The 25,345-nt window shown below is 40.1% G+C and overlaps 8 protein-coding genes across 10 annotated transcripts; 4 read left to right on the forward strand and 4 right to left on the reverse strand.

Annotated features, from left to right (window-relative positions):
* Nucleotides 1–282: 282 nt before the first annotated feature.
* LOC108603446 lies at nucleotides 283–1,388 on the forward strand. The gene is made up of 3 exons (XM_017992280.1): nucleotides 283–458; nucleotides 512–625; nucleotides 683–1,388. Exons 1-3 carry the CDS (start codon nucleotides 387–389, stop codon nucleotides 1,121–1,123), a joined length of 627 nt encoding a protein of 208 aa, XP_017847769.1. The 5' UTR covers nucleotides 283–386; the 3' UTR covers nucleotides 1,124–1,388.
* A 5,553-nt stretch (nucleotides 1,389–6,941) lies between these two features.
* Nucleotides 6,942–8,483, forward strand: LOC108602758 (apolipoprotein D). Its single transcript, XM_017990934.1, has 6 exons — nucleotides 6,942–7,022; nucleotides 7,105–7,222; nucleotides 7,503–7,633; nucleotides 7,686–7,765; nucleotides 7,829–7,927; nucleotides 8,150–8,483. The coding sequence occupies exons 1-6, from the start codon at nucleotides 7,006–7,008 to the stop codon at nucleotides 8,371–8,373; spliced, it is 669 nt and encodes a 222-aa protein (XP_017846423.1). The 5' UTR covers nucleotides 6,942–7,005; the 3' UTR covers nucleotides 8,374–8,483.
* A 170-nt stretch (nucleotides 8,484–8,653) lies between these two features.
* On the forward strand, nucleotides 8,654–9,505 carry LOC108604862 (apolipoprotein D). 2 transcript variants are annotated; one of them, XM_017994476.1, is made up of 5 exons: nucleotides 8,654–8,681; nucleotides 8,733–8,972; nucleotides 9,022–9,107; nucleotides 9,173–9,271; nucleotides 9,328–9,505. In XM_017994476.1, the coding sequence occupies exons 1-5, from the start codon at nucleotides 8,665–8,667 to the stop codon at nucleotides 9,465–9,467; spliced, it is 582 nt and encodes a 193-aa protein (XP_017849965.1). In that variant the 5' UTR covers nucleotides 8,654–8,664; the 3' UTR covers nucleotides 9,468–9,505. The 2 variants fall into 2 exon arrangements, with proteins under 2 accessions (XP_017849965.1, XP_017849966.1); XM_017994477.1 differs by having other exon boundaries at nucleotides 8,665–8,681; nucleotides 8,767–8,972.
* A 403-nt stretch (nucleotides 9,506–9,908) lies between these two features.
* Nucleotides 9,909–10,761, forward strand: LOC108605685 (apolipoprotein D). Its single transcript, XM_017995480.1, has 5 exons — nucleotides 9,909–9,935; nucleotides 9,992–10,231; nucleotides 10,281–10,366; nucleotides 10,430–10,528; nucleotides 10,585–10,761. The coding sequence occupies exons 1-5, from the start codon at nucleotides 9,919–9,921 to the stop codon at nucleotides 10,722–10,724; spliced, it is 582 nt and encodes a 193-aa protein (XP_017850969.1). The 5' UTR covers nucleotides 9,909–9,918; the 3' UTR covers nucleotides 10,725–10,761.
* A 732-nt stretch (nucleotides 10,762–11,493) lies between these two features.
* LOC108603208 (pseudouridine-5'-phosphatase) lies at nucleotides 11,494–12,410 on the reverse strand. Its single transcript, XM_017991798.2, has 2 exons — nucleotides 12,286–12,410; nucleotides 11,494–12,222 (listed from the first exon to the last, which is right to left on the reverse strand). The coding sequence occupies exons 1-2, from the start codon at nucleotides 12,356–12,358 to the stop codon at nucleotides 11,573–11,575; spliced, it is 723 nt and encodes a 240-aa protein (XP_017847287.1). The 5' UTR covers nucleotides 12,359–12,410; the 3' UTR covers nucleotides 11,494–11,572.
* An 842-nt stretch (nucleotides 12,411–13,252) lies between these two features.
* LOC108602344 (pseudouridine-5'-phosphatase) lies at nucleotides 13,253–14,300 on the reverse strand. The gene is made up of 2 exons (XM_017990443.1): nucleotides 14,015–14,300; nucleotides 13,253–13,957 (listed from the first exon to the last, which is right to left on the reverse strand). Exons 1-2 carry the CDS (start codon nucleotides 14,217–14,219, stop codon nucleotides 13,296–13,298), a joined length of 867 nt encoding a protein of 288 aa, XP_017845932.1. The 5' UTR covers nucleotides 14,220–14,300; the 3' UTR covers nucleotides 13,253–13,295.
* A 6,416-nt stretch (nucleotides 14,301–20,716) lies between these two features.
* LOC108594303 (dynein light chain 1, cytoplasmic) lies at nucleotides 20,717–21,519 on the reverse strand. 2 transcript variants are annotated; one of them, XM_017979445.1, is made up of 3 exons: nucleotides 21,445–21,519; nucleotides 21,261–21,392; nucleotides 20,717–21,200 (listed from the first exon to the last, which is right to left on the reverse strand). In XM_017979445.1, exon 3 carries the CDS (start codon nucleotides 21,191–21,193, stop codon nucleotides 20,924–20,926), a length of 270 nt encoding a protein of 89 aa, XP_017834934.1. In that variant the 5' UTR covers nucleotides 21,194–21,200; nucleotides 21,261–21,392; nucleotides 21,445–21,519; the 3' UTR covers nucleotides 20,717–20,923. The 2 variants fall into 2 exon arrangements, with proteins under 2 accessions (XP_017834934.1, XP_017834935.1); XM_017979446.2 differs by having other exon boundaries at nucleotides 21,261–21,388; nucleotides 21,445–21,460.
* A 123-nt stretch (nucleotides 21,520–21,642) lies between these two features.
* On the reverse strand, nucleotides 21,643–22,283 carry LOC108596154 (dynein light chain 2, cytoplasmic). Its single transcript, XM_017981655.1, has 2 exons — nucleotides 22,173–22,283; nucleotides 21,643–22,104 (listed from the first exon to the last, which is right to left on the reverse strand). The coding sequence occupies exon 2, from the start codon at nucleotides 22,078–22,080 to the stop codon at nucleotides 21,811–21,813; it is 270 nt and encodes an 89-aa protein (XP_017837144.1). The 5' UTR covers nucleotides 22,081–22,104; nucleotides 22,173–22,283; the 3' UTR covers nucleotides 21,643–21,810.
* Between the last annotated feature and the right edge of the window lie 3,062 nt (nucleotides 22,284–25,345).

Consider the following 25,345-nt stretch of genomic DNA (forward strand, 5'->3'; position numbering starts at 1 on the left):
TTTAAGCACTCTTATGTTCACGAGCTTATATGAGCAATTGCAATATAACAATTGCTATCGCAATTGAATTGACCCAGGTTAGCTGCCCCATTGGCCAAATAAAACAGAATCCAACACTGTTAAAGTCGAAACAGGATACATTGGTTTATTAAATGTCCGCCCATTTTTAAGGTTTATAAAACAGTTATCGACATTTAATTTCTAACAAATACAAAAAAACAATTATGATACTTCAAGTATGCCAAACAAAGCAATCTTTGCTTCATACGTTAGTTAGCTATTGAAACATTTGTACAACACTAACTGCTGCTCTGTGAAAAGTAAAATAATTAGCTCATTTTTCCTTACGCCCGCTGGCAAGAACCGAAAAAGTTAATACAGTGAAAATGTTTCTAGACGCACATGGAACTCCCAAAGAGGTGACGCCTCAAAATATACACGAGTACAACTACCATTTGGTAAGTGAGTTGCATAGCTTCGATAAGCAATAAAGAAAATGTAGTTTTGTCAGCATGGAGCAATGCTTTTGACTTCAGCTGATCAAGAGGTATTCATACCCACCCGTTGGCACGGCACCATTTACAGCACCGAAGAGCTCTTGGACAACTATCGCAAGCGCTTCAAGGTGGGTGTAGAATCCAATATTTTATACTTAGGCTTCTACTTATGTGCTGCTTGTTAGCCAGATGCAACTCTGCTGACGTTTCATGCCATGGAGCCGTACGAGCCGGAATTGATTTGTTGCGAGCGCTGTGTGGTTGAAATAACGGTACTGCCAGCCGGCCACTCTTTGACTAGCGGCTCCAACGTTGTTGTTTTTCTGGTGAAGATATACGAAGTGAATACGCTGGTTACCAAAGAACTAGGCTCCGAGCTGAACTTCTTTCCCAACAATCATCACTACCACGTGCGCATCATGAACGAGGGCATTGATATACTCTATGTGGATGATCGCAACTACACCCCTGAGGCGCCAGTGGCCATCAGCTATCATCACCAATGCATTCAGAATCTGCTAAAGAAGCTTCAACCCTTGGGCGTTAAAGGACTTCTCGGCAAACAGCTGCCGGATCAGCTGAACAACATGTGCCGCAAGGTGGAGAACGCTAAACCCGAAAACTAATGCCATGCCAGAAGACCTCTCCCAAGTTATTGCTGTTTGGTGATTTGGCTTTTTATTTTCATTTTTTTGGGTGTCTAGTCTAATCTGATTCAGACACATTAGTCGCAGTTGAGTAAGCGACCTGTCAAGGCTCACGCTTTCGCTCACACATTTACTCACTACCTGTGTTCCTGTTAATCGAATTTAAATTTGAGGCGGTCTTTAAAATGTACAACTTTCAAAATTCAAGACGCTATAGCAAGGCATGAAGAATAAAAAAAATTTAAACTCAAATTTATTAAATCAAGTTTTTAAAAAATATTTAACTCTTTAGGGATGCTACACAACTATTCGTTATGCAAAGTATCTCCGGCATACCCCACCACATATTAGTATTCATAACAAAATGTCAGACATATATACATATACAATACATGTTTATATATATTGCAGCTCTCTGGCAAATCCCTTTGGGCAAACCGCTGCGTGACATCTTTGCTCTCATTTTGTTTTTGGCCCCCTTACCACAGCTCAGCATTATGGCTCTTTACCTTGCCCTTGCCCAACAATACCAAAAATAATCTTCTTTTGGTCTTTTCAATGCGGCCTTTGGCTATTTTATGGCTTTGCAATCGTTCTGTGCCTGTGCCTGGAATATCTAATGGATGCGTGCAACTAATTGAGTTGCCTGCTTTGGTTTCTGCACTGCCTGGCCAAAGGATTTGCGTTCGCTGTTGAAGAATTGAGTTTGCATGTTGGTAAGCCTTTTTACATAAATTCATTTTTGTGACCCAAATGGGTTTGAAGCGATGGCAAAGCTCTTTAAGTAAATGCTATATTAGAAGGATTTTAACATGTAAACTTTTGCAACAAACAGACAATTTTTAATATTTGCTACCTGTGCATAGATTTTTGTAAAAGCCAAATATAAGCTATGAAACAATACCAGGAATATGCCAAATTCTTAAGCTTTATATGTTGCAGTCGTGAAAGCGAAAACAAGCAGACAGAATCGAACACAAGTTCCAGCTCTTGTGCTCAGTGCCATGTTGTCGGCTGGTAGATCATAAATTTGTGCTGCACATACTCGCATGACAACTTAAGTGCGGTCATGTTTGGGGTGCCTTGCTGTTCCATTAGGAAAACAATTACAGACAGACCAACTGACAGCCTCAAAAGCACTGCCACTGCGTGGTGTTGCCCGCACACTAAACACACTAAACGGATATACTCTGACATCCTGTGCCTTTACTCAACGCTCCACACACACACACACACACACACTTTATGTAGATAACGATAACATTCAGCGGCTAGCGGTCTATGGACCATAAATTACAAATATGTCGTCGCTGCCCCGACACTTGGCCGTGTATATTAGCAGCCTTAGAATGTCCGATGCTTGACAATGCATACAATCGTAGGCTTACTCTTGCTTGTGGGATTCAGGATTTGGGGGCACGTACTGCGGTCTTTGGCTTGGGATTGGGCCTAAACTCGTTGCTCTGCCTGCCATCTATGCGGAGCCAGCTACTCGTTTATCAAGCGCAGTCAAGCGCGACAGCTATAATCTCAACTAAAAAAATTTTATTTAAGCGAAAATGTTTAAAGCACTTTTCTAAATTTACGAAACACTAGCACGAATTGGGCTATGGTTAACAACCCTATGTAATGTTTAGATTGCTAAACTTTATATTTGCAACAATTAACATTAAACAAGTTTTTCTTACAATCGGCATATTTATGTATCCACGCCAAAACAGTTTGAGGCGACAGGCCCAAGCAAATTCTAATACGCAACATAAATTATACAAAGTGGGCAGAGCTAGAGTGGGAGGAGCTCCAGTTTAACGCTCACGTAACGATTCGGCCGACACGACTTGGCGTCACATGTGTGTCTAAGTGATTTTCAATAAGTTGGTGGCCCTTGTATATGAGACGGGGGCATTCTACCAAGGAGGATATAGCTAGGGTCAAAGTTTTTGGGGCACGATTTTTCACAGCTACAGATGTCTATATTCGTGTGGCAACGTTGCACGCAGAATGTAGCATAATTTATGGCGTTTCTCATAGAGCTGGAGATGGAGATGGAGACCGAGCCATGTGTGTGTGTGTGTGTGTATCTGCGAATCTACTGAAATTTCGCAAACGTCAATAATGACGAGCGATTTCTCATAGCCAATGCCAGTCGTCGCTTTGAACCGGGATTGGTATTTGAGTTGAAGCTGGAGCTGCGCTCTCATTTCAGCAAAGCACCAGCCATTTGCAGCAGCTGCGACCCTTGATACCCAGAGCCAAGTTCCCACACAGTTGGCGGCAGTGCCACGTTCCACGTCCTACGTCGCAGGGCGTCACGTAAAAACAAACTTGATTTTCGGTCATCAAAAACGCCATCAGTCTTTCGATGTCTGACAAATGTTTTCTTTGAGTTTCGCGTTATGTTCTCTGGAGGCGAGCATGCGACGTGCTTCTTCCCAAATATGTTTTATGAAATTATTTTTTAATCATATTGCAACAAATGTAGCTTACAAAACAAACGCTATTAAATAATTATAATACAAAAGTATTAGTTGCACTTTGAACCCAGCATCAGGTGATGCCCCAAACGCTTGACTGAACTAAACTAAGTTTACCCTTTCTTTTCTAACTATTACTTCTAACAATGTATGCGAATGTTTACATACACACATTTGAAAGGCTAAAGACAATCTAACGACATGCTGAAAAACTCTGTTGGAAGTTGAGTTTTGAGAAAAGTTTTCTCATTTGAAATATTTACAGCTGGCACTGGTCGCGTTTTCCCATTAATGCAATCGAAGAGCATTTGGCTATGACTTTGTTGCTGGTAATTCGCAGCTTTTACTGGCACATGGTTTGCTTATGGCCACCAGACGCTTATGGTAAATGCCGGAAAATGGCAAGCAAATCAGCACCAACGACAGCGACAAACTAAAAATTGCAATTGTGACAATGCTGACAATCTGCAGGCGACAGCCTGAACCGAGAAACCAGAAGCCGCCAACTGGGATAGGGAACGGAACACTAACAGGCAGCTAGACAAACAGACGGCAAAAACAGCAGCCCCCCTCTCTCTGCACCAACCCACCATCGTCCATGTCTTCATCTTCCACGCATATCCAGCTACGAGAACGTCAGCCAAACGGCGACACTTACAATCAGTATGAAATTTACGCGATTTTCATTGCGGCAAATTGTTCGTTTTTGGTATTAACATTTCTTGCCAGCAAGCTGAGCATGGGCGTGTGTGGTTAGAGAATAGGGCGTGAAGAAGTGCCCGGAAATGTTGATAGACGAAAAAAGGAAGCTGGGTGTCCGGCCCTGTGCCAATTCCATTACATACATCAGTGCATTGAAGTGAGCGTGAGATGGAGAAAGGGCTTTAATAATTTTAATAATAAATAATTTACTGTAAATTATTTTGAATCACCCAAGATGCTTAAACTAAGACATATGTTAGTATTGTTGAGAAAGGGCATACAATATTCAATATTTTTTATTTTAAAGTTTTTGTTTTTCGCCATAACCAGCAACGAGCAAACAGCTCGCGGCTGCCAGGGGCCAAAAGTGGCATCAGCTGCACTTGGCGGTGATATATATATATATCCTGAGCCGCTTCCTTCGACGCACCGTCTTCGTCTAAGTGCCCTTTCCGTGCACGCACGCTGACTGACTTTGGCGTTCGGTGGCGTAATGCAATAAGCGTAGCCAACGATAGCGACGTCGTCGTCTTGGGTCTTCCTCCAACTTTTATCCTTACAGCAAATAATACACAACGAACGCCAAGTTCGCTGCCAGCAAACAGTGGGGTAGCTCCCCGAGAAGCTGAAGCAAGCAAGCGCATGTGTGGCAGACAGGTTATGCGCTATAAAAAATTTAAGAAATTGCCGCCAGTGGCAGCCAAAACGACAATACTTATTGCACAAATCAAAATACTTTCTCCATGTTTGCTTTGTTGTCTGCTCAGTTTGCCAAAACAACTGATGCCAACAAGGTGTTAAATATGACTTTGGTATTGCAGTATTGCTTCTTTTAAAAACTTAATATTTTCCTAAGGATTAAGATTTATGCACAAACCAAATTTAGTGACATTTTCATCTTAAAGTGCAACTGTGTAGAAATGAAATTTCCGTTGGCGGATTTTTAAACAGGAATCTGGCAGCCACTTAATTAAATACCGCACTGATTTTTATTACTTATATTATAAAGAGAGAGAGGGAAGGTGAGACAGTGTGCCAAACAAATCAAATTACATTGAACAAAATGCCCATGAAGCGCATAACCGCAAAATACACTTAAAAAGACAAAATGATTGAATTGTATGCAAGTGCCTGAGTGCATTTACATGTGTAAGCGAATATGCGTGCGTATGTGCGTATGTGTGTTTGTGTTTGCGTTTGCATATCCTAAAGCTGCACTCTGGCCGGCTTATGGCAACGAGTTTATTGTCGTTGCGGCTGCCTTTGATAAAATTATACCTAGAGCCCCCCCAAAAGCCCACTCCCACTCCCCCTTATACATTGCACATGCTTCAAACCCAAACATCCGCTGTGTGTACATATTTTAAATTTAATTACTACACGCTGCATACAACAGAAACTGCGGCAAATCCAAGCAAACCAGCAACCAGACATCCATCCATTCAACCAGATCGCTCCGCCTCTCTTGGATACTCTCACTTCATATATCCTTTCATTTGTCGCAATGGCTCAACTCACCGCTGGACCGTCATAAATTCCCTTTCGCAAATAGTTGGCAGGCCATTCAGATCTGTGCTGTCCAACCAAACACACACACACACACACACACACATATTCAGATGGACTATGGCGTTTAAATATGCGAGGTGTACCTTGACAGTAACAATTATAATTTCAAACATGAATTGGTCGGCAAACGCTTCGGCAATGCCAACATTATTTAAATACAACATTATCTATTAAAGAGTTGCTCAACTTATCAATCCACCCACGTGGAATTCATGTACATATGCATATTTGGCCCTTTACCTGGGCCATCATACGAATGCCTTTGCAGAGTCTTGTGTTCATTGCCGTGAGCGCATTTTTTGCACATTTAACTCAATTTGTGGCATACATTTAATTAATTTAATAATATGTAAATGTACTTTTTTTAAATAACCGCAGCATAGCAACAATTTTATACGAAAGTATGTGAGGGTGACCAAGCAACCGCAATGCTGGTGTGCATGTAAACAAATTCGTTGCCTTCTACAGCACAAAGCACACCAGAGATGGCGCCACTGTATACGCGCTAGACCTTGCCCCATAGATGGCGCTCAAACACAATCCACAAGCATTAAAGCTTCGCTCTCAGCTCGTTCGGCATTGTGGATGCCAATAAACGTATGAGAACAATATGTTTAAATGTTTATTAGAAAAATATAAATAGAAGGTAATAGAAGTAAGTGATTGACTCATTAGGTAAACATAAAAAGTATTTACAGAAAAGTGTTTGCATTTTTATTGCACTGCGTTTAAGCTTTGCCAATCGCTTTGTTTACCTATTGTATTTGTTGTTGATATTTTAATTGAATTTGCTGCTGATAAGCCAAGTAAAAAACTCGCGTGTAGAGAGTGTAACGAGCACACTCACTAGAACCACTTGTCCACATACCCCATCCAGCACCCCGCAATCCCATTACCAAGGCATTTAGCTCAGATCGTCAACAATTTTTACTTTCACAATGAAGCAGCGCAGGCGCAGTGCATAAAGCTTTGCTAAGTTCTACAAAAAATAAACAAAACATATAATAGAAAACAAAATCGAAAAGCTTTGGCAGATGCATCTATAAATTATGCATCGTTGCCGCATTGGCTTTCAGTGTTCAGCGAACAACAAACTGACAAACAATTCCAGGAACAATGCATCAACCTTTCAGGTAACCTACATATTATACATATATATATATACTATATATGAACAGTTTAGTTTACTAACGAAATTTGTCACGTGCCTTACAGCACTTCAATTTGGCTGCTATTTGTGGCTATTGGCGGAGGAGCCCTGGTTGCGGCTCAAGTGCCCTTCCCCGGCCAGTGCCCGGAGGTGAAGATAATGGACACATTTGACTTGGATGCGGTAAGCATACATTGTTTTGCCACCACTTGAGACCTACTTTACACTTGCTCTAATCAAACAATTGAATAATCATTTTAATTAATTGTGCAATATACACTTGGACCGCGCATTGTAAATAAAAGCATTAATTAGAAATGCAGTGAGTCATAGCTTATCAAAAAATATAATAATAATTATCATGTATGTATCTCTGAAATAATAACAATATACTCATTATCATATGTAAAGCAGTTAATGTAAACTAAAAATTATTTATTATTATTTCTTTTTGGTTTTTTAGTATATGGGCATTTGGTACGAGTATTCAAAGTATCCATTTGCTTTTGAGATCGGCAAGAAATGCATTTACGCAAACTACCAAGTTGTGGACAACAGCACAGTGGCCGTAGTCAATGGTGCCATCAACAGATTGTAAGTGGACAAGTTTCAAGCTCAACTTTAAATACATCTAATACAATTATAGGACTGGCAACCCCACAAATGTAACAGGCACAGCTAAGGTCATTGCACCTGCACAGCTGGCCGTAACCTTTTCAAAGAACCGTAAGTAAACTTTTCTACACAAATCCTTACCAGCATTGAATTCAATTGCATTTGCGCTTGCAGAGCATGCGAGCAGGCCCAACTATCTGGTCTTGGACACCGACTACAGCTCCTATTCAGTCGTTTACAGCTGCACCAGCCTGACCCCATTGGCCCATTTAAGTGAGTAGCATGCGGAAGTACAAAGAGAGTCAACTGCTGAGCACGTCGCAGCTTGGCCTTGGCTAATTTGGCATGCAAACGACAAATCAGTTATTCCATTTGGCATAATTAATGCGGACCCATAATTAATTGCATTATTGCCAACTTGGGAGGTGTTGTCGAACACGTTAATTACATGCACACGATTTTCCATTGTCATTTCCATTCCCATTGCTATTGCAGAGGTTGTCTGGATTCTTACCCGCCAGCGTCAGCCTGCAGAAGAGACAATTACAACGGCCAAAAGTGTACTGGACAGCAACAAGATAAGTCAATCGCTGCTGATCAATACAATACAGAACGACAACTGTCCCCAGCTAGAAACAGCCAACGGAACTTTGGCCATACTCCAAGCGCACGACGATTTTGTTACCAATGTGGTGCCGCAGGCGATTGAGAGTGCCTGAGATTGGCTTGGACGCTTTTACCAGCGTCTATTCGACATATTTATGAACCTGTTAAACGACTAATTTAAATTTGTTTGATCTTCCAAATGTATAATAATGAAATTACATAACCACAATAAAATAAATATTTTCATATTTAATATTGCTAGTGCTGTGTAAAATTAAAAAAGTCATACCCCATTCCCTGTTGTTAATTTAATTATACGCGCATTTGGTGTGGCTAAACTTGTTTACTTTGCCTTCAAATGACAGCATACATTGAAAAACTATTAACATTAGACGCCTTGAAACATGTGGAGCCTCAAATGGTAGGTGTAGGTTTTACAGTTGTACACAATATTTTTTTATATTTTATATAGCAATGTTTTCATGATGCTGATGATTGCAAGACAGGTCCTAGCTTTGCTAGTGGAAAAGGGCACCTGTCCTGAGAACATAACAGCTCTTAGTGACTTCGATATGGAACGCTTTAGGGGAAGATGGTATACATACTCGTCGCTTTTAAATCTTAGGAAAAATATACCGGAATGCGCCTATGTTGACTTTATAAAAAGGCCCAATGGTTCCTATTTCGCAGAGGCAAGCGAAATTAATCAAAAGTAAGCTAAATGCAACTTCAAACATTTATTGTAGCTTTTATATTAACAGAACTAGCACAATGAAACTAAAATATCACGAAATTGGACGCATCGAACCAAAGCTTGGCACCTATGAAATAGTATTAAAGGGCTCACGTAAGTTTCAAATTTTATATTAACTCCTCCGTTATATAGATAAACTAAATTTAATTCAAAACTAGCGATTGAACCAGGAATTCATATAAACGTGCTGGACACGGACTACACAAGCTTTGCTATTTGCTACTTATGCTTCGATGTTGATTCGATCGTCAGCCTCAGTAAATTTGTTATGCGATCTGCTTAGGTTCTTTGGTTTTAAAGTTTCGAATTACAGAGGCGATTATTATACGAACTCGAGCTCGCATACCCAAGGCAGAAACTATACATACTGCACAGAGGCTGGCCCAGTTATCTAATATAGATCTTAGCGAGTTGGTCAAGATACCGCAAGATGCATGCCCGATTGATAACTAATCGAATATCTATCAAATTTGTATAAAAAATAAAGTAAATAAATGCTATATACAAATATGAATCATATACACATAATTTCTCTGATGAGATCGTTGAATATTGTTTATAGAATCCTTACCTTTAATGAAACCCTTCCAAACGCTGTGAACGCGTTTTGCTTACATCAGTCACGTATGCTGTGTGTCTAAAGCAAAGTTTGCCCGTTGGTCCACCGTTTCCACATGGCAGAATATGCTGGCAACTCTAAAAAATAAATATTTTCATATATAAAATTGTTGTTGAAAATAAAATTGAATGATATTAATGCTAGTGCTGTGTAAACTTTAAAGTCATACCCCATTCCCTGTTGTTAATTTAATTATACGCGCATTTGGTGTGGCTAAAGTTGTTTACTTTGCCTTTCAAATGACAACAGACATTGAAAAACTATTAACATTAAACGCCTTGAAACATGTGGAGCCTCAAGTGGTAGGTGTAGTTATTACAGTTGTATTCAAGCTATTTAATCAATATTTTTTATATAGCAAAGTTTTCATGATGCTGATGATTGCAAGACAGGTCCTAGCTTTGCTAGTGGAAAAGGGCACCTGTCCTGAGAACATAACAGCTCTTAGTGACTTCGATATGGATCGCTTTAGGGGAAGATGGTATACCTACTCGTCCCTTTTAAATCTCAAGAACAATACACCGGAATGCGCCTATGTTGAGTTTATAAAGAGGGCCAATGGTTCCTATTTCGCAAAGGCAAGCGAAATTAATCAAAGGTAAGCTAAATGCAACTTCAAACATCTATTGTAGCTTTTATATTAACAGAACTAACACAATAAAACTCTCATATCACGGAATTGGACGCATCGAACCCAAGCTTGGCACCTATGAAATAACATCAAGGAGCTCATGTAAGTTTCAAATTATATATATTAACTCCTCCGTTATATAAACTAAATTTAATTCAAAACTAGCGGAAGAACCAGGTATTCATATAAGCGTGCTGGACACGGATTACACAAGCTTTGCTATTTGCTACTTATGCTTCGATGTTGATTCGATCATCAGCTTCAGTAAATTTGATGTGCGATCTGCTAAGATTCTTTGGTTTTAAAGTTTCGAATTTCAGAGTGGGCTATGATACGAACTCGAGCTCGCATACCCAAGGCGGAAACGATACATACTGCACAGAGGCTGGCCCAGTTATCTAACATAACTCTTAGCGAGATGGTCAAGATACCGCAAGATGCATGCCCGACTGATGCATAATCGAATATCTATCAAATTTGTATAAAAATAAAATAAATAAATGGTATATACAAATATGAATCATACACAAAGTATACGTGTACCAGAGGTATACGACCCATTATCATGTTCGATCAAACATGTTTGAGATCGTTGTTCAGATATATTAATATATTTTTATTAGAATTATATTGATGAACCGTTGAATACTGTTTAAAGAATCCCGGCCTTTAAAGAAGCCCTTCCAAGCGCTGTGAGCGCGTTTTGTATACATCTGTCACGTATGCTGTGTGTATATAGCAAAGTTTGCCCGTTGGTGCACCGTTTCCACATGGCACAATGTGCTGGCAACTGTTTAATCAATTACGCAAGTTTGCAACAAAATGTGCCACCAGACTAGCAAGCTAAACGAAGCTAGGCCAAAAACTCAACTTGAACTCTAAACTTGGCTTGCGTGTGTCGCATGCATTAGTCTAAGCCGAAACGTTGCATGGGATTCTTGTAATAAATAAAAAAAGGCAAGGAGACATTATTCCCAGGCGCCTCTGAGTTGACAGTGTTTGCCACAGGAGCGCAGCGTACACAGCATGCAGCTATATTTTAATTAAAATGCATATGCTACAACTTTCTTTAAAACTGTTCAGGCTGCATAATGAAATTATCAATCTTAGTTAGCCCCTAGACCACAGGCCTCAAGATTCATTAATTAAATCCTAATGAGAAATTACTTTACACAAAAATGTGTCAATTTGTGTCATATTAGTTAATAATTAACTAAATAATTAAATAGTATGCTATAAGTCCTAAATTTATTTTTCTTATCTTTGGTATAAACAAAAACTTAAAATTTTAACTCAGGATTTTAAGAATTAGCCAAAATAAAATCGTTCACAATTTCCATAGGGAGGCAGCCCGTATTGCTCCGGTTTAAAGTCTTCCATGGACTCCAGCACCTGAGTAGCACCCTGTCTTAGCTCTTTGGGACAACGCGGATCTGGAATCATTACTACTTGCATACCAGCTGCCAAGCCCGCCTGCAGGCCATTTGGCGAGTCCTCGAACACTAAACAACACTTGGGATGTGCCGGTGGGGCGAATCGAGCAGCAGCCAATAGAAAGATGTCCGGCGCGGGCTTTCCCGCCTTAAGCTCCGGATCACAGCCGCAGACGATATGATGAAAAGCAGGCATAATATTGCAATGAGGTGCAGACTTCAAGCTAAACATCCTGCGCCCAGATCCCGTAGCAATAGCCATGGGGACGCGATGGTGAGCGAGATGCAGCAGCAGATTCCTTACACCCGGCAGAAGCGATACGTTAGACGTCAGCTCAATCATCGCTTTGTCAAAGCTTTCGATATACACTTCGGGAGTAACTGGTAGATCTAGCTCCTTGATCAGCAACTTGGCTGCTAGCATGATTGGCAGGCCCATGCAGCGCAACTTAAGATCATAGCTATACTCTTTACCGAAGGGATCGATTGTCCTTTGCACTGCCATCTGGTAAATGTTCTCCGTATCTTTCGGTGGTACAAGGTTTAATACAAGTTTGAGCGATTAACATAATTTAAAGCATTCATTACCCATTAGGGTGCCATCGTTATCGAAGATGCAGTGTGTCACTGTTTGGAACTTTTTGGAATTGCATGGTGACATAATTTTGAAGAGCTTTCCTAAAGATTTACATACAATTTTGATTTTACTTTCAAAGCATTTCATTCGTTTATAGAAAAGGATAAGCCCAACGTTCAGTGGAATTTGTTTGCAACTCCTAAGGCGTTGACGGTTTTTAATTTAATTAAGAAAGCAGAAACTCGTAGCGCAAATATTTTTTTTCCATTTTATTTTCATTATTATACTATTTTTATTTTGCTGCCCTTGAGTGCTTCCTGTGGCGTTCGTTCGTTCATTAGGCAAAACGGAAATGGCAGCGAGGGCAAAATGCAAAGCGCAAAAAAAGATTATAAATAAAAAGCAAAGTTGCTGCATAGAAAATACCAGAATTAAAAGAGACGCAGTCTAAAGAGTTAAAAGGTTTATTCACTTTATATTTATGCAACTCGACTACCAGGCTAGCCTGGTTATGAGTCCTAGACTGCACACAGAATCGGCATGTCTATTTGGCGGCAGTTGTCGGCAGTCAGGGTGGAGCATTAAGTAATTATAAGTTCGGCAGAGTTGGCAAAAGTTACAACTTGGCTGCGTCATATGAATTGAAGGAGTCACACGTTGGGTATGCGTAATATGCTGAATAATTAAATTGTCAACAATTGGCGTTAGCCAGCCAGACACAGACACACACACACACACACGACCACAAGCCGTCAGTTAGAGAGTTGTGCCTGCTATAACAATTATGCCAGATTTATTGTTTTGCTTATCCTGGCTAGAATAGCATTGACAATCAAATATTGAGTCGTTTACTTAGCAAGAAAAACGCTTAAGCAGCAATTTATATTACAATAAATATTCTGTAGACCTATTTGATAATTTAAAACATAGCTGTGGCAAAGATTTTGCTTAGTTATTTAAACAATAGATTTAAACATGTACTCGTAGACTTGGTGAGTTTATTTGCAACATTTCAAACTTGTCAATAAGTGCTGCTATCAGGGGGCTCCGGCTCGTTTGCTGGCAAAGGAGGCAGGCCATACACCTCTGGATGGAAGTCCAAGAGTGTCTCAAAGCGGGCCGCCGCCTGCTCAGACCAGCAGCAGGGCAAGCTTGACTCAGAAACCATGACAACCTCCATATGTGCATCATGGGCGGCTTGCACGCCCTTCGTAGTACCCTCGAAAACTAGAAAGCAGTCTGCGCAAGGATTACAGCAGAAGCGCTTCATTGCCATGAGGTAGATGTCCGGACTTGGCTTGGGCTGATTGATTAGTGGATCGTCAGCGCAGATAATGTGATCGAACTGATTAAATAGCGCATCGCGTCCCTGGATTTTCTGACAAAGCTGCGCTTTTTTGCAAGAGCTGACCAAGCCCAAGCCAATGTTGCAATATTTCAAATGTGCCACAAGCCGCTCCACGCCGGCCATAAGCGGCGGATTTGCAATCATGTGAAAGGTGTGCTCGTTGACCAACACGAGAAACATCTCCCAGGGCACGGGCAGCTTACATTTGCGACAGATAAGCTCAGCCATCTCGGCTGTCTCCATGGGCCCGCACTGAATGAGCACCTCATCGGAGAGAGTGCGATTGTAGCTGGCGACCACCTCGCGGCAAGCACGTTGGTATATATGGCGGGTGTCTGCACTCAAATACTTTTCATACACTAATTTTAAAATGATTATCTTCAGATACTAACCGAAAACTGTGCTCTCTAAATCAAAGATGGCGTAGCAAATGCTTGGATCACAGCAATCTGGCGCGCAGCGTGGACAAGGATCACATGCGTCGCAAGGCGCGCAAGGCGGACAGCTCGAACAGGGCGGACAACCAGGACAGGGCGGACAGGACAGACACGGCCCACACTTTGGTGGAGCCGAGCAGTCCGACTTTCGCTTACCCATGAGAAGAACTTGAAAGTACTAGCTAAAGATAACCAAATTAAATTTTATTTTGATTTTTATATTTCTTAAAACCAGGCAAACTGAGTGATAAATTTTGAATATTTGTTTTTCTGGAGAATTCAGGCACTCACTTCAGAACGTTTTCAATCAAACACTTGATTGTCTAATTATTTTGCTTTTCAATCTGATTTCAGCGAATCATTACTTAATTTAATTTTGCAAATTCGTTCAATTGTAGTGTTTAGTGGTCGAGCAAACCGCAATGCGGTGCACAAAGCTCACGCTGCTAGTCAATAAAAATAGCTTTAATTAATCGGGCTGCGTCAGCTGTTGTAACAAAAACAACAACAAATGAAATGGGGCTAGACTTGGTTTTAACATTTGAATGCAGCGACGAATTGTGCGCATAAATTATGCACTCTGCCATTTGGGCCGAGCATTTATGACCACGTTTTTTTGACCACAACGAATCTAGCTCTACCAGTCCAACGACACAGTAGGCTTCGGTAAAATGGCTCCACTGACTGACCAGTAACAATATGTTGTAAGCGTTTAATTTGAACGCATCTCTAATCGCTGTCCTGGCAACGTGCCCCCATATACACCCTCCATTCTGTTCACCCAACTCAAAGCTCAACCTGGTTGTATGTAATTGCGTTCATTGAATTGTTAACTGGGCTCGTTGTCTACACATAGCCGCTAGCCACAGCCGCAGCTTGCAGTGACTGCGACAACAGGGGAAGGGGAAGCATTCTACGGCTAAAAGCCGTTGTTATCCTTGTGGTTAAAGCGAATATGTGTGTATATGAAATTGTCTGTGTGTGTGTCTCTTGAGTTGATTTGGTTTTACTGCGGCCACGACGCATTGGGATTTAGCTATAGACATTCGACTGCCCTAAAAACCGGTCAATGCACATCAAACTTTGTATTTGTCTCTTTCTCTCTCCCTCTCTCTCCATATATATATCTTGCTTCGCCTCCATGCAGCCTCAGCGTAGCTCTGCATTTGGCATTTATTGGTATTGTTCCAATTAAAGTTCGACTGGCCCATAAAATATGCATGCCAATGGCCGAAAACACGTAAAAGTCTCTGTTCGATTTGGCTGCCAAAGGACATTAATGCTTAACGCTCAATGACTTTGACTGCAGCGCTCAGAATGTGACCAATCGCGAACATTGCCAATAAAAGGTAATAAAAGTGCAGAATGAGTTCAAGCTGCAGACATTTCCTTGCTTTTGCAAATAGAATTCTATATTGCTAGACTATCCTATTTATTTGTTTTAATTCAAGAAATGAGAATTATGAATTTTCAATATTTACATCACGTATACGCATCTCATCGCGCTTGCGGCAAACGCTTGCGCCAAACGAGCCGAGAGTTTTTGCACTCAATAAATATTGTCTGACCGCACACTATCTGTTGGCTTATATATCGCTCAACGAGGTCTCAAATGTCAAACATGAGACAAAAGTCACACATTGAAGGCGATGCTGTGTTCTTGAGCGATTTCCCTAGAGTGTGCCCCAGGGAAACGGGGTACGAGGTCCAATTTGTTTGTAATGGCATTACTTTGTTTACAATATAAATTTTGTATGCATAGCGAGAAGTCGTAGTCGCCATCGCAGTCGCGTTCGTCTGGGTATCCTATCTATACATATGTATGTGCTGCACATGTGAACTCAAAACAAAGTGGAGTTAGCATGGAAATTGTAAAGTCGCTGTACCATAAAATGTACCCATTGGCCATTCGGGTCTGCTGTGATGGCGCTCTAGGCAAGGAATACTGTTGCCACTGTTGCCTCGGCGCTATTTAATTTTGCAATTGTCCTTTTCGTGGGCGCATCAGGAAGCAGCTAACATTTGGCTGCTACTGCCTGTGGCTTGTGATTTATGATTGTTTATGTTGGACAACATTTATTTACTAGCATGCAAGAAAAACTGAGAGCTAAGTAAAAAAGCTGCTTACAATAAATAAACAATTTTTGGTTTGTTTTCTTATGATTCTTTTTATACTTTAATATTTACATATTCTATTTGCTGCTTAATCAACCGTCATCCAAAGTGCAAAGTTACGCGCAATTCTGTAAATATATCATAAGCTGTTTATTAGCGGCTATCGAAATTGCAAAGATATAAATAATAATAATATTAAAAACTATATATAAATGTCAAAGTGTTTAAAACAAACATGGTTTTAAGCATCGCGTACTGTTTTTAGTACCAACTTGTTATTAAAAGACTTTCTCACAAAAATAATATTTCTAGCTAGTGTACTGCCGAAATTAAAGACATTGCTTTAATAACTGTAAAAGTAAAATTAAATAACAATGTAACAACAACAACTACAAGAACGGAATTAACATGTGCCGACAATGACGCTGAAAAGCTTTCATAGTCCTAGGCAGCATTCCACTAAATTAATGTTAAAATTGCAAGGGCAACAACAAGAGACGGAGGAGGTGGAGTCCAGTGTGCATGTTTTGTTAGTGCTACATACATATATATGAATGTAAGCGGCTGTACGTGTGTGTGTGAGCGTATATGTGTATGTGTTTTTGTGCTGTTATAAAGCATTAATCAAGCATACCTGCTGGGCAGTGGAGTTCAATTCAGGGGCTGTCGCTGTGGCTTTGGCCTTTGCTTGTTTGTGGTAGCGACAACGCCCCCTCATACACACACAGACACACCAAATTGACGCTCATTATGAAAGTGTGTGTGTGTGTGTGTGTGTACCCCTGCAATTTTCCGGCTAAATGGCATACATTAATTAACGACTCCTGGATCTCGGTCTCGGTCTCGGTCTCACTCTCATTCAGACTCTGATTCGTCCAGCAGCAGCTCACGAAAAGATTAATGGTCCGCTATTAATGTGTAATGACAAATGTTAGTGCGGCCACACTTGTGACAAATCTACTATATGCATACATATATATCGGGATCCCTCTCACTCGCTAATTTGCTAATTCTGCTCAGAAAGTGGACACACAAAGGTAATTGAAATATATATTTTATTAAAGTGCGGTTATTGCTTAATATAGCATTGAAGATATTCTGTAGTCTTTCATACCAAAAATAGTTTAATTATTTATAGCTGTGATCCTAGGTAAGGCCTTCACATTGAGTAGCAACAATAACTGCAATAACGTCAAGCGTCAATCCGACATCAACAGACATTTGGAGACACACATGACACCCAAAGCTCTAACGAAACGTTGCCCAAAAGGGGGTGGCAGCTAAAGTGCAAACAGTATAGATAACGCAGGCTGTTGTGGCAAACAAGTAAATAAATGACAAACTAAAGCCAAATTAAGTAAATAAATAAAATTGTTGGCGCTGTCAGACGCATAAAGTGACGCTGACGTGGACATTTGAGCACACGCACACACAAAGTCCTCACTGACAGGACATGTGACACAGTATCCCATGTTTCACTTGTCCAGCAGCAGCAGCAGCAGCAGCAGCAGCGACAACACTTACAACTCAGGTTTTTTATCTGATCAAATGAACAGTCAGCTCAAGTGACAGCCGGCAGCTGATTTTCAATAAAAAAAATTAAACAAATGGAAATAAAATACACTGAACCAAAGTACATAAGTCTATTCGCAGTGAATTATTTTTCATTTATCCAAAAACTTTAAGATCTGGGGGCCAACAAGTGCGATAACCTCTTCGTTAGAGCCTAGACAATTGCAAGTACACACATACATATATATTTTACAATGGCTAGAGACAATCGCTGACATGTGTCACAAAGAAAAGCGCACAATTTATCAAAAAGTAACAATGAAGCGCACAAATAAGTACCAAAAATATTACGAAATAAAACACACACATTAACGACAACTAAATACCCTGCAAGTCAAGCCAAAGATTATATTGTATATCTAGTATTCGTCCTGTATGTATAACTTTATAAGTTTGTATTAAATATTTATTTGAAGCAACAAAAGCTACTGAAGTTAAGGGACACGTTAGCCCATCACTCTTAACGGTCAGCACAGCAGCAAGAGAAGACAGATATATTTCCCCAAAAGCCCAAGCAACCAGAGCAGCTCTCTTATGGTAAAGCACACCAAAATGAAAAATTGACGCCCAGTTTAACAATGTGTGGGAGTGGGAGTGGGAGAGTGCGGGCATGTGGGCAGGCAGCACCAAGTTCAAAGCTGGGCTCATTCATCACGCCAGAAAGCGATGCAACTCTCCGGGAATATTTGAGCAAGCAGCAGAGCATCTTCCGCTGTCGCTGGCAAGACTGCCTGTCAGCCGATTATTATTGTTTATGTGGACGATTATCTAGTGCATGCCTTTACGGAAATTTGAGCGCGCTCAAATACTTTTTTATGGCTGCAATCCCATAATATTTATAAGATTAATAAGAGTAGATAATCTTCGGCGCGAAGAGAAAAATATTGTTTCTCTTTTATTTTATGCTAAATTTCACAACAAATGAGATAGTTCTTGGGTTTTCCAAACTGTCTTGTTTATGTTTCATTAACTTTTTTTGGCTTTGTTTTTTTTTTTGTCAGCCTCGAGTGCTACTTGTATTATAACTACTGTCCCAGCTGCATTTGTGTGAGTGACTGATAATACTAGTTACAGTGTTGACTTTGGCCACCCTTTTCGCAACGACTGCCATAGCCTGAACCGCCTGTATTTGGCTTCCATGGTTTTTTCAGTTAAAAATTAGCAGCAACAATAATAATAACAGTTGCAAGAGACAAACAGAAGCTTATACAAATGTATGCTCAAATGTGCGTTGGGTTTGTTGTTTAACTTTAGCTTTCTGATTTTTTAGCCCGCCCAAACTACAACAAAGCAAAATGCAATTACATCGTATCTGTGGTGCTCTCAAAGCGTTTTTGTTTTTACTTTCTTTCGTATGTACATATGTTGTGTGAGTATTTGCCAGTCATGTTTTGTAATTTTATATTGAGGTCAGTACTGCTAATTGTATTTTATAAAAGTCGACATTTGCTTTGACCTCAAGTCAAAAGAGTAAAAGTTAAACTTGAGCATAGTTATATATAGTATATGCTCAATATAACAATTTCATACAAATTTAAACATAGCAAAGGCTTTAACTGGTGTAGCAGCAGAATTTTATTGCGAGCTAAATTTAATTATTAGGTGCAGATTAAACAACTTTTATTTTAATGAAATTTTACTATTTCTGCAACTTTTTGTTAGTGAAGTATAACCATGTTAACTAAAAAAAAAATTAAAAACTCCTTATTTATATCCATATACATTTTCAATGCTTTCGTAAATCATTTCGCTAAGATAAGCGGATCTGAAATATCATATATCAAAGATCTTATAGCCTAGCGCCCTGGCCAATTCTGTTTAACTAATATAAATGCCGTCTGCTAAACCAACGAGTAACTCCTCACCCGCAATTAGTAGAGTCTCTCGCCGGAGTGAGCTTACTCAAAGTCTGAGTGCGCATACTCAACTCAAGTGAATTAAACTTGAAATGCACGAGGTGTCAAAACAGCTGCTCGAAAGTCACCTCAGAGTGGGCAGACTGCATGGCTAGGAATGTGCTGGGGACAGTGGCGTAGCGGAATTTAATCCAGTGGCCAGCAGTGCAGGCACTAACAAATCAAATGGTCCCTTAGGGGGTCCCGAGCGTACCTTTGTTTTTAATGTTAGAACATAAAAAATTACCATAAATTGACAACGTAAAAATATTAATAAAGCGTTGCTCAGTAAACATAAAACTGATTGCGAAACCTGTGCGTGCGTGGCACATAAATTCACATTTTTGTTTTTTTATTGGCGCAAAGGATTTGGTTAAGCATGAAAGCGTTTCGTATGTATTTAAGCTCGTTCTGAAATATACACAAGTCTGTCCGGCTGCATGATTTCGATTGACAGAGTTCAGCCAGAGTTTAAATGCAACTGTGTACAACAACAAGGACGAAAGTCGTCCAGCTGTAAAAGCGGCTCAAAGGACATGTGCAATATTTGCCCACAAAGAGCAAATACATATTCAACAATAATATTTTCAGTGTAGCAGTAACTTTATTAATAGTATTGTCATTGGTTACGCGCTCTACCAAAGCTGCAGCTACAGCTCCAGCTGCCGTTGCTGCTTTCCATCCTCTCCTCGCCGATAAACGTGCGCCAGCATAATTACGCAGCATTCGCATTGTTTTCGATGGCATCCTTTGGCCGCAAGTGGAGAGTGCCTGCTGTCCGAAAAAGTAGCCAATTGACAAGATAATAAAAGAGCATAAATGTCGAGTCGTTTGCCATGCAGCAGAAATATTTTAATAAAGTTAATTAAGCCATTTTAAACGCCCGCCTCTGTCAGGTGCAAATTTACGCAAACACACACTGAGATTTGCTTGTGTTTCGCTTCAGCCTACAGAAATGAACTCCAAAGGCCATTGCGAACAACATTTACCTGCTGTTTTAAGTCTGCTGCAATTTAACGATCGCTTAATTAAAACCACAATGCAGCCTGAAGATAATCCAGATAAAAAATATGTTACATAGCGGCTTTAATAAAACTCAAAACTTTGTAGAACACTGAGCGTTGGTGCCATTTCAAATCAGAGTTCAAAGTTCATATACGTGAATGTGTGTTGGGGAATGAGCTACAACAACAAACGGGAGAAGCTGCAACTGCTACCAAGTAGGGATACATATGTGAGAGTGTAGGATACGTGTAAGGTTTGGGGCTAAGTCAAGTTTGAGTTAGCCGCTCTTGAAGAGCAGTATAGCCACCTGGCCCAAGTAGAAGTAGATGAAGTGGCGCGTCTCGTGAGTCACATACGAGCCAAAATTGCGTCCCACAATGCAATGCCAGGTGGGATTGTACTTCTTGTCAAACTCCTTCTTGATGTATGCGGCAATGTCCTTCTCAATGTTGTACTTCTCCAAAGCTTGGGTGGCGCAGTCAACAGCGTCCTGCTGCATCTCCTCACTCATGTCCGCATTCTTAATAACTGCTTTGCGATCCGACATCTTGGCGCTGTTGACCAATATCTCAGTGTTATACGCGTCTTTGCAATGTGCACAGCAATTTACTTACATTTTAATTTGGTTCGGCGTTCAACGAGGTTTATGCAAGGCCGTCCAACGGGTGTACCAACTTTCAGTTGTCTTAATTTTTTATTCACAATAGTCCCAATTCTCGAATAACAGGCAATTCGTGTAAGTCTGACTGATAAATCAATTGTCAATAGACGCCAAACAAAAAAATCTACGATACTCACTACGTTCTTAGCTCAACTCTAAAAAAGTTTCCACGCGAAAGTCAAAAATTCGCACATGCGTCAATAATTAAGAAAACAGTGTTGCAAAACAATTGCATAGGTTTATCTGGTCACATCGTTGTCAAAAGAAAGCGTTGCCAGCACGCAGAGCAAGTCACTACTCAATCTCGCAAGCAAAGAAATATTTAAATTATTGGCGAAATTTGCACTTGTATTTCTCATTACAATTTTAGATGACTATAAATTTAGCAATTTAAGATCATTTATCCAACAAAAAAAGGCGGTATAAAATAATGTTCGCCGCTAGATGACACTCGATAGATTTGCCGCCACAATTGCGTGTTAGTGAAGGAGGGGAAACAATTCTTAGCCGCTCTTGAAGAGTAGCACAGCAACCTGTCCCAAGTAAAAGTAGATAAAGTTGCGCGTCTCATGAGTCACGTAAGATCCGAAATTGCGTCCCACAATACAGTGCCAGGTGGGGTTGTACTTCTTATCGAACTCCTTCTTGATAAACGCCGCAATGTCCTTCTCAATGTTGTACTTCTCCAAGGCTTGGGTGGCACAGTCCACCGAATCCTGTTGCATCTGTTCACTCATATCAGCATTCTTAATTACCGCCTTGCGATCCGACATTTTGACTATACTATATATCTACAGCTGTTCGTGGGTGTAAGTGTTGGCCAATTAATGTTATTTTGAGTGTGGTAACAATTTGAGCTTATTACCTTCAGAGCGAAATAATGCAATAAGGAATAAATTTATCGTCACAAAAATTTTCAACGTTCAGAATTGTGTAGTTTACAATTTGACTGCTAACTAAAGTAATTTCCCAGCTTGACAAGCTTTCCAAGGAATTCTACGCATATGCTCATGTGTGTTAAGTTATAGATCGACAGCAGGTAACTCTGTTTGGTATTTCGATAGAAAGTGCTGGCAGGAAGCATTTGGAGTAATTAGCACGCAATAAAATCAAAATCGTTTCACAAATTATATGCCGGAATTTGCACTTACAATGAAATTCATTAATTTCAAGCTCTCTCTCTTGCCATGTGGCAATGGCAATATTTATCGCGTTCACGTCGTGAATGCAAAATGTAAAGCTTGTTAAATTCGATTAGACATGCAACCGCTAGCCAGGATCGCATGCTGCTGCATGGCAAGGAAATTGAATTTTAATAATAGCATTGTGCAACTCTAATCAAAGTAATGCAACTAATTTCTTTTGTTCTACCTACATGGTTATGAATCCGGACATGGACACGGAAACAGCGCGCAAGCCAATGCTCCAACTGCTACCCCGAGCTACAGGTACAACATTGCGAACAAATTTCGCTTGTTTTTTAATGAAACGCTAATTTACTAAGCACACGCAACTCGTAGCGCATTGTCTGGATAATAATAAACGGAATTTACGTACATACATATGTATGCTTACGCTAGTTTGTTTATGGTATATAAAATACTTAAATAAATCTAAAAATAACAACCTCAACTGCTTTATTTAGTTTTTATTGAATATGCCGACTTATAAATTAAACCTTAATAGGCTTATCTTAATTCTAAGCTACATTTTGGTTGACAATTTAAATGCATAGACTTAATTCGCCTTAGTAATGGCCCAGTTGGCAGCAACGAATGGCAAACTGCATAAGCACTTACATTGAGTGCTGCCAATACTAAATGTGGAAAATGCAAAGAGCCGTTATCCTTTTTTTTTTCTCACAGCAAAAGTTGAACGTGGTCGACAAAGTAAAAAAGTTTTTAATCTGCCGCATGCAAAAACTTTAATCGAAATGCTCGAGTGGTAAAACTAAGTCAAACTTTTCAAATTGATATATCAAACATTCAATTCATGTGCCTCCACTCCACACACACACACACACACACATACATAGTATATATCCATGCGTTTGTATGGGTGTGTGTAACTTTGTGCAAACATTTTGACTGTCACATGCCAATCGGGTGTTGAAATGCATGCAAGAATTTAAGCCAAAAACTTTTGTCGCTGCATCTGACAAATGCAAATGCCAAAGTTTTGCCATTGCCTCTCCGACATAAGCACATTCGCTGTCTCTATATAGGATTGATAGACATACATATGTACGTGAACCACAAAAGCACACATTGCACATATTTAACAGCTAACTTGGAGTTAATTACCATATCAAGTGTTTGATAAATATACGAAAAAAAGACAATTTTCATGCTAAAATTAACAAATAAATATCAGCTCCCAACTCTGGGCAAGGCATGTTCTTTGCCAGCACATTTGCAAAGCATCGTTTGATTTATGACTGAAACAAAACTATGAACTAAACTAAAATTGTCAAAAGCTAGTGGAAACGGGTGACCACAGCATGGAAAAAGTTAAATTGCAGAGCAAGCAGAGGAAATTGACGAGTGGAAATTCAACATACATTATTTGATAAACAAGTTTTAATTAACCTCAAGCTTGTATGAATATTCACTGGTTGATATTACAGAAAGTCAGCTGCTGCCGCAAAAACGCAAATACACAAAGCGAAATTAATTTGCCCAATGCAAATATGTGTGTACAACATGTACAAACTACATGCAGCATTTTGTATGCGGTGTCATAAGTTTTACCTGAGAGAGAGCAAGAGCGAACCAAAAAGCCCAAAAAGCCCAAAAAGAGGTACGAACCTGGCGAGCAAATAACAAAAATTTTCGCTGACGCTTACAAATAAAGAGCAAAGTCAAGCACTGCGCAAATACGCACACAAATTCATAACTGCATGTGTATGTGTATATATATTTATGCACACATTGGCAGAAAAACAAGTCAGTGCCAGACTCAGACTCAGAAGCCGAGTTTGGCTTCAACTCAACTGAGTTGCCACAATCCAGCCCAGACGTTGAGGCTGATGCTCCTTGGCTGCGGTTTTCCAAGAAATTTCACTTGCCATGGCAACCCTAGACACAAGCCACGCACCTCTACACTCCTAGATTTATACAGTTGATATTTAGTGGAATTATGAGAGTTGGCTAGTTGACACCACAGTTGCAGCCATGACTTCCAGATACTAAATACTGCCAGTCGCAGGACGCACGTCCTGTGTCAGCTCAGAGCCAGAGTCCGCGGATGTCAGAAACAAGCTCCTCCTACACATGGCAAATTTGCTAGAACGTTTTTTTTTTAAGTTATATTAGTGGCATCTACGAAAACTATAAGTCATTTTAATAAATTAAAAAAAAATTTCTAAAATAATATTTTGAAATCCTAAATATTATTCGCAGTGTATTTGTCTACCCAGCTGCATTTGTGGGTGTATGTGCTCATTATGCACAAATTGTTCACTGCGAAAATTCGCAACGCTAAATTATGACAGAGCTAATGGCATTATAATGCCAAAGCGACGCTGTCTGGCTTCAATTGCTTCATAGTGATAGAGAGACCTTAGAGAGTAGGAGAGAGAGAAACTAAACGACTTTGTTGTTGCCACTTTTGCCAGTGGCTGCCAGTTAGCGAGTGGCAGGTTTATAGGACTAACAGGTTACCGAAAACTGTTACCGATTACTCGCTGCAACATAATATGGCGCATGGCTGGCAGTTGCAACAAACGAGGGTCGTTAGCTTGTTGGTTAATAGAAGGTCAGGCAGCAGTTGTCTAATGTCAACGCACAACAAACAATATAAAATAGCGCATAAGAAACACGCACACCCACACCCACAACAGCAGCAACTTTAGCTTGTTAATGTGAAGGCTTTGTTGCAATATGCCAAACAACAATAACAATAGCTGATTTGCCTCTAGTTCTTGTTAAATTCCTGCACATGCCGCTACCACCACAAACTTGCGGCAGCGCCGCCCTGCTCTCGCTTCCGGCTTCCTGCTTGCCTTTCTGACTGGTTACCGTTAACTTGTTTTGATAT

This window comes from Drosophila busckii, chromosome 2L, assembly GCF_011750605.1.
Source record: "Drosophila busckii strain San Diego stock center, stock number 13000-0081.31 chromosome 2L, ASM1175060v1, whole genome shotgun sequence".
Lineage (NCBI taxonomy): Eukaryota > Metazoa > Arthropoda > Insecta > Diptera > Drosophilidae > Drosophila > Drosophila busckii.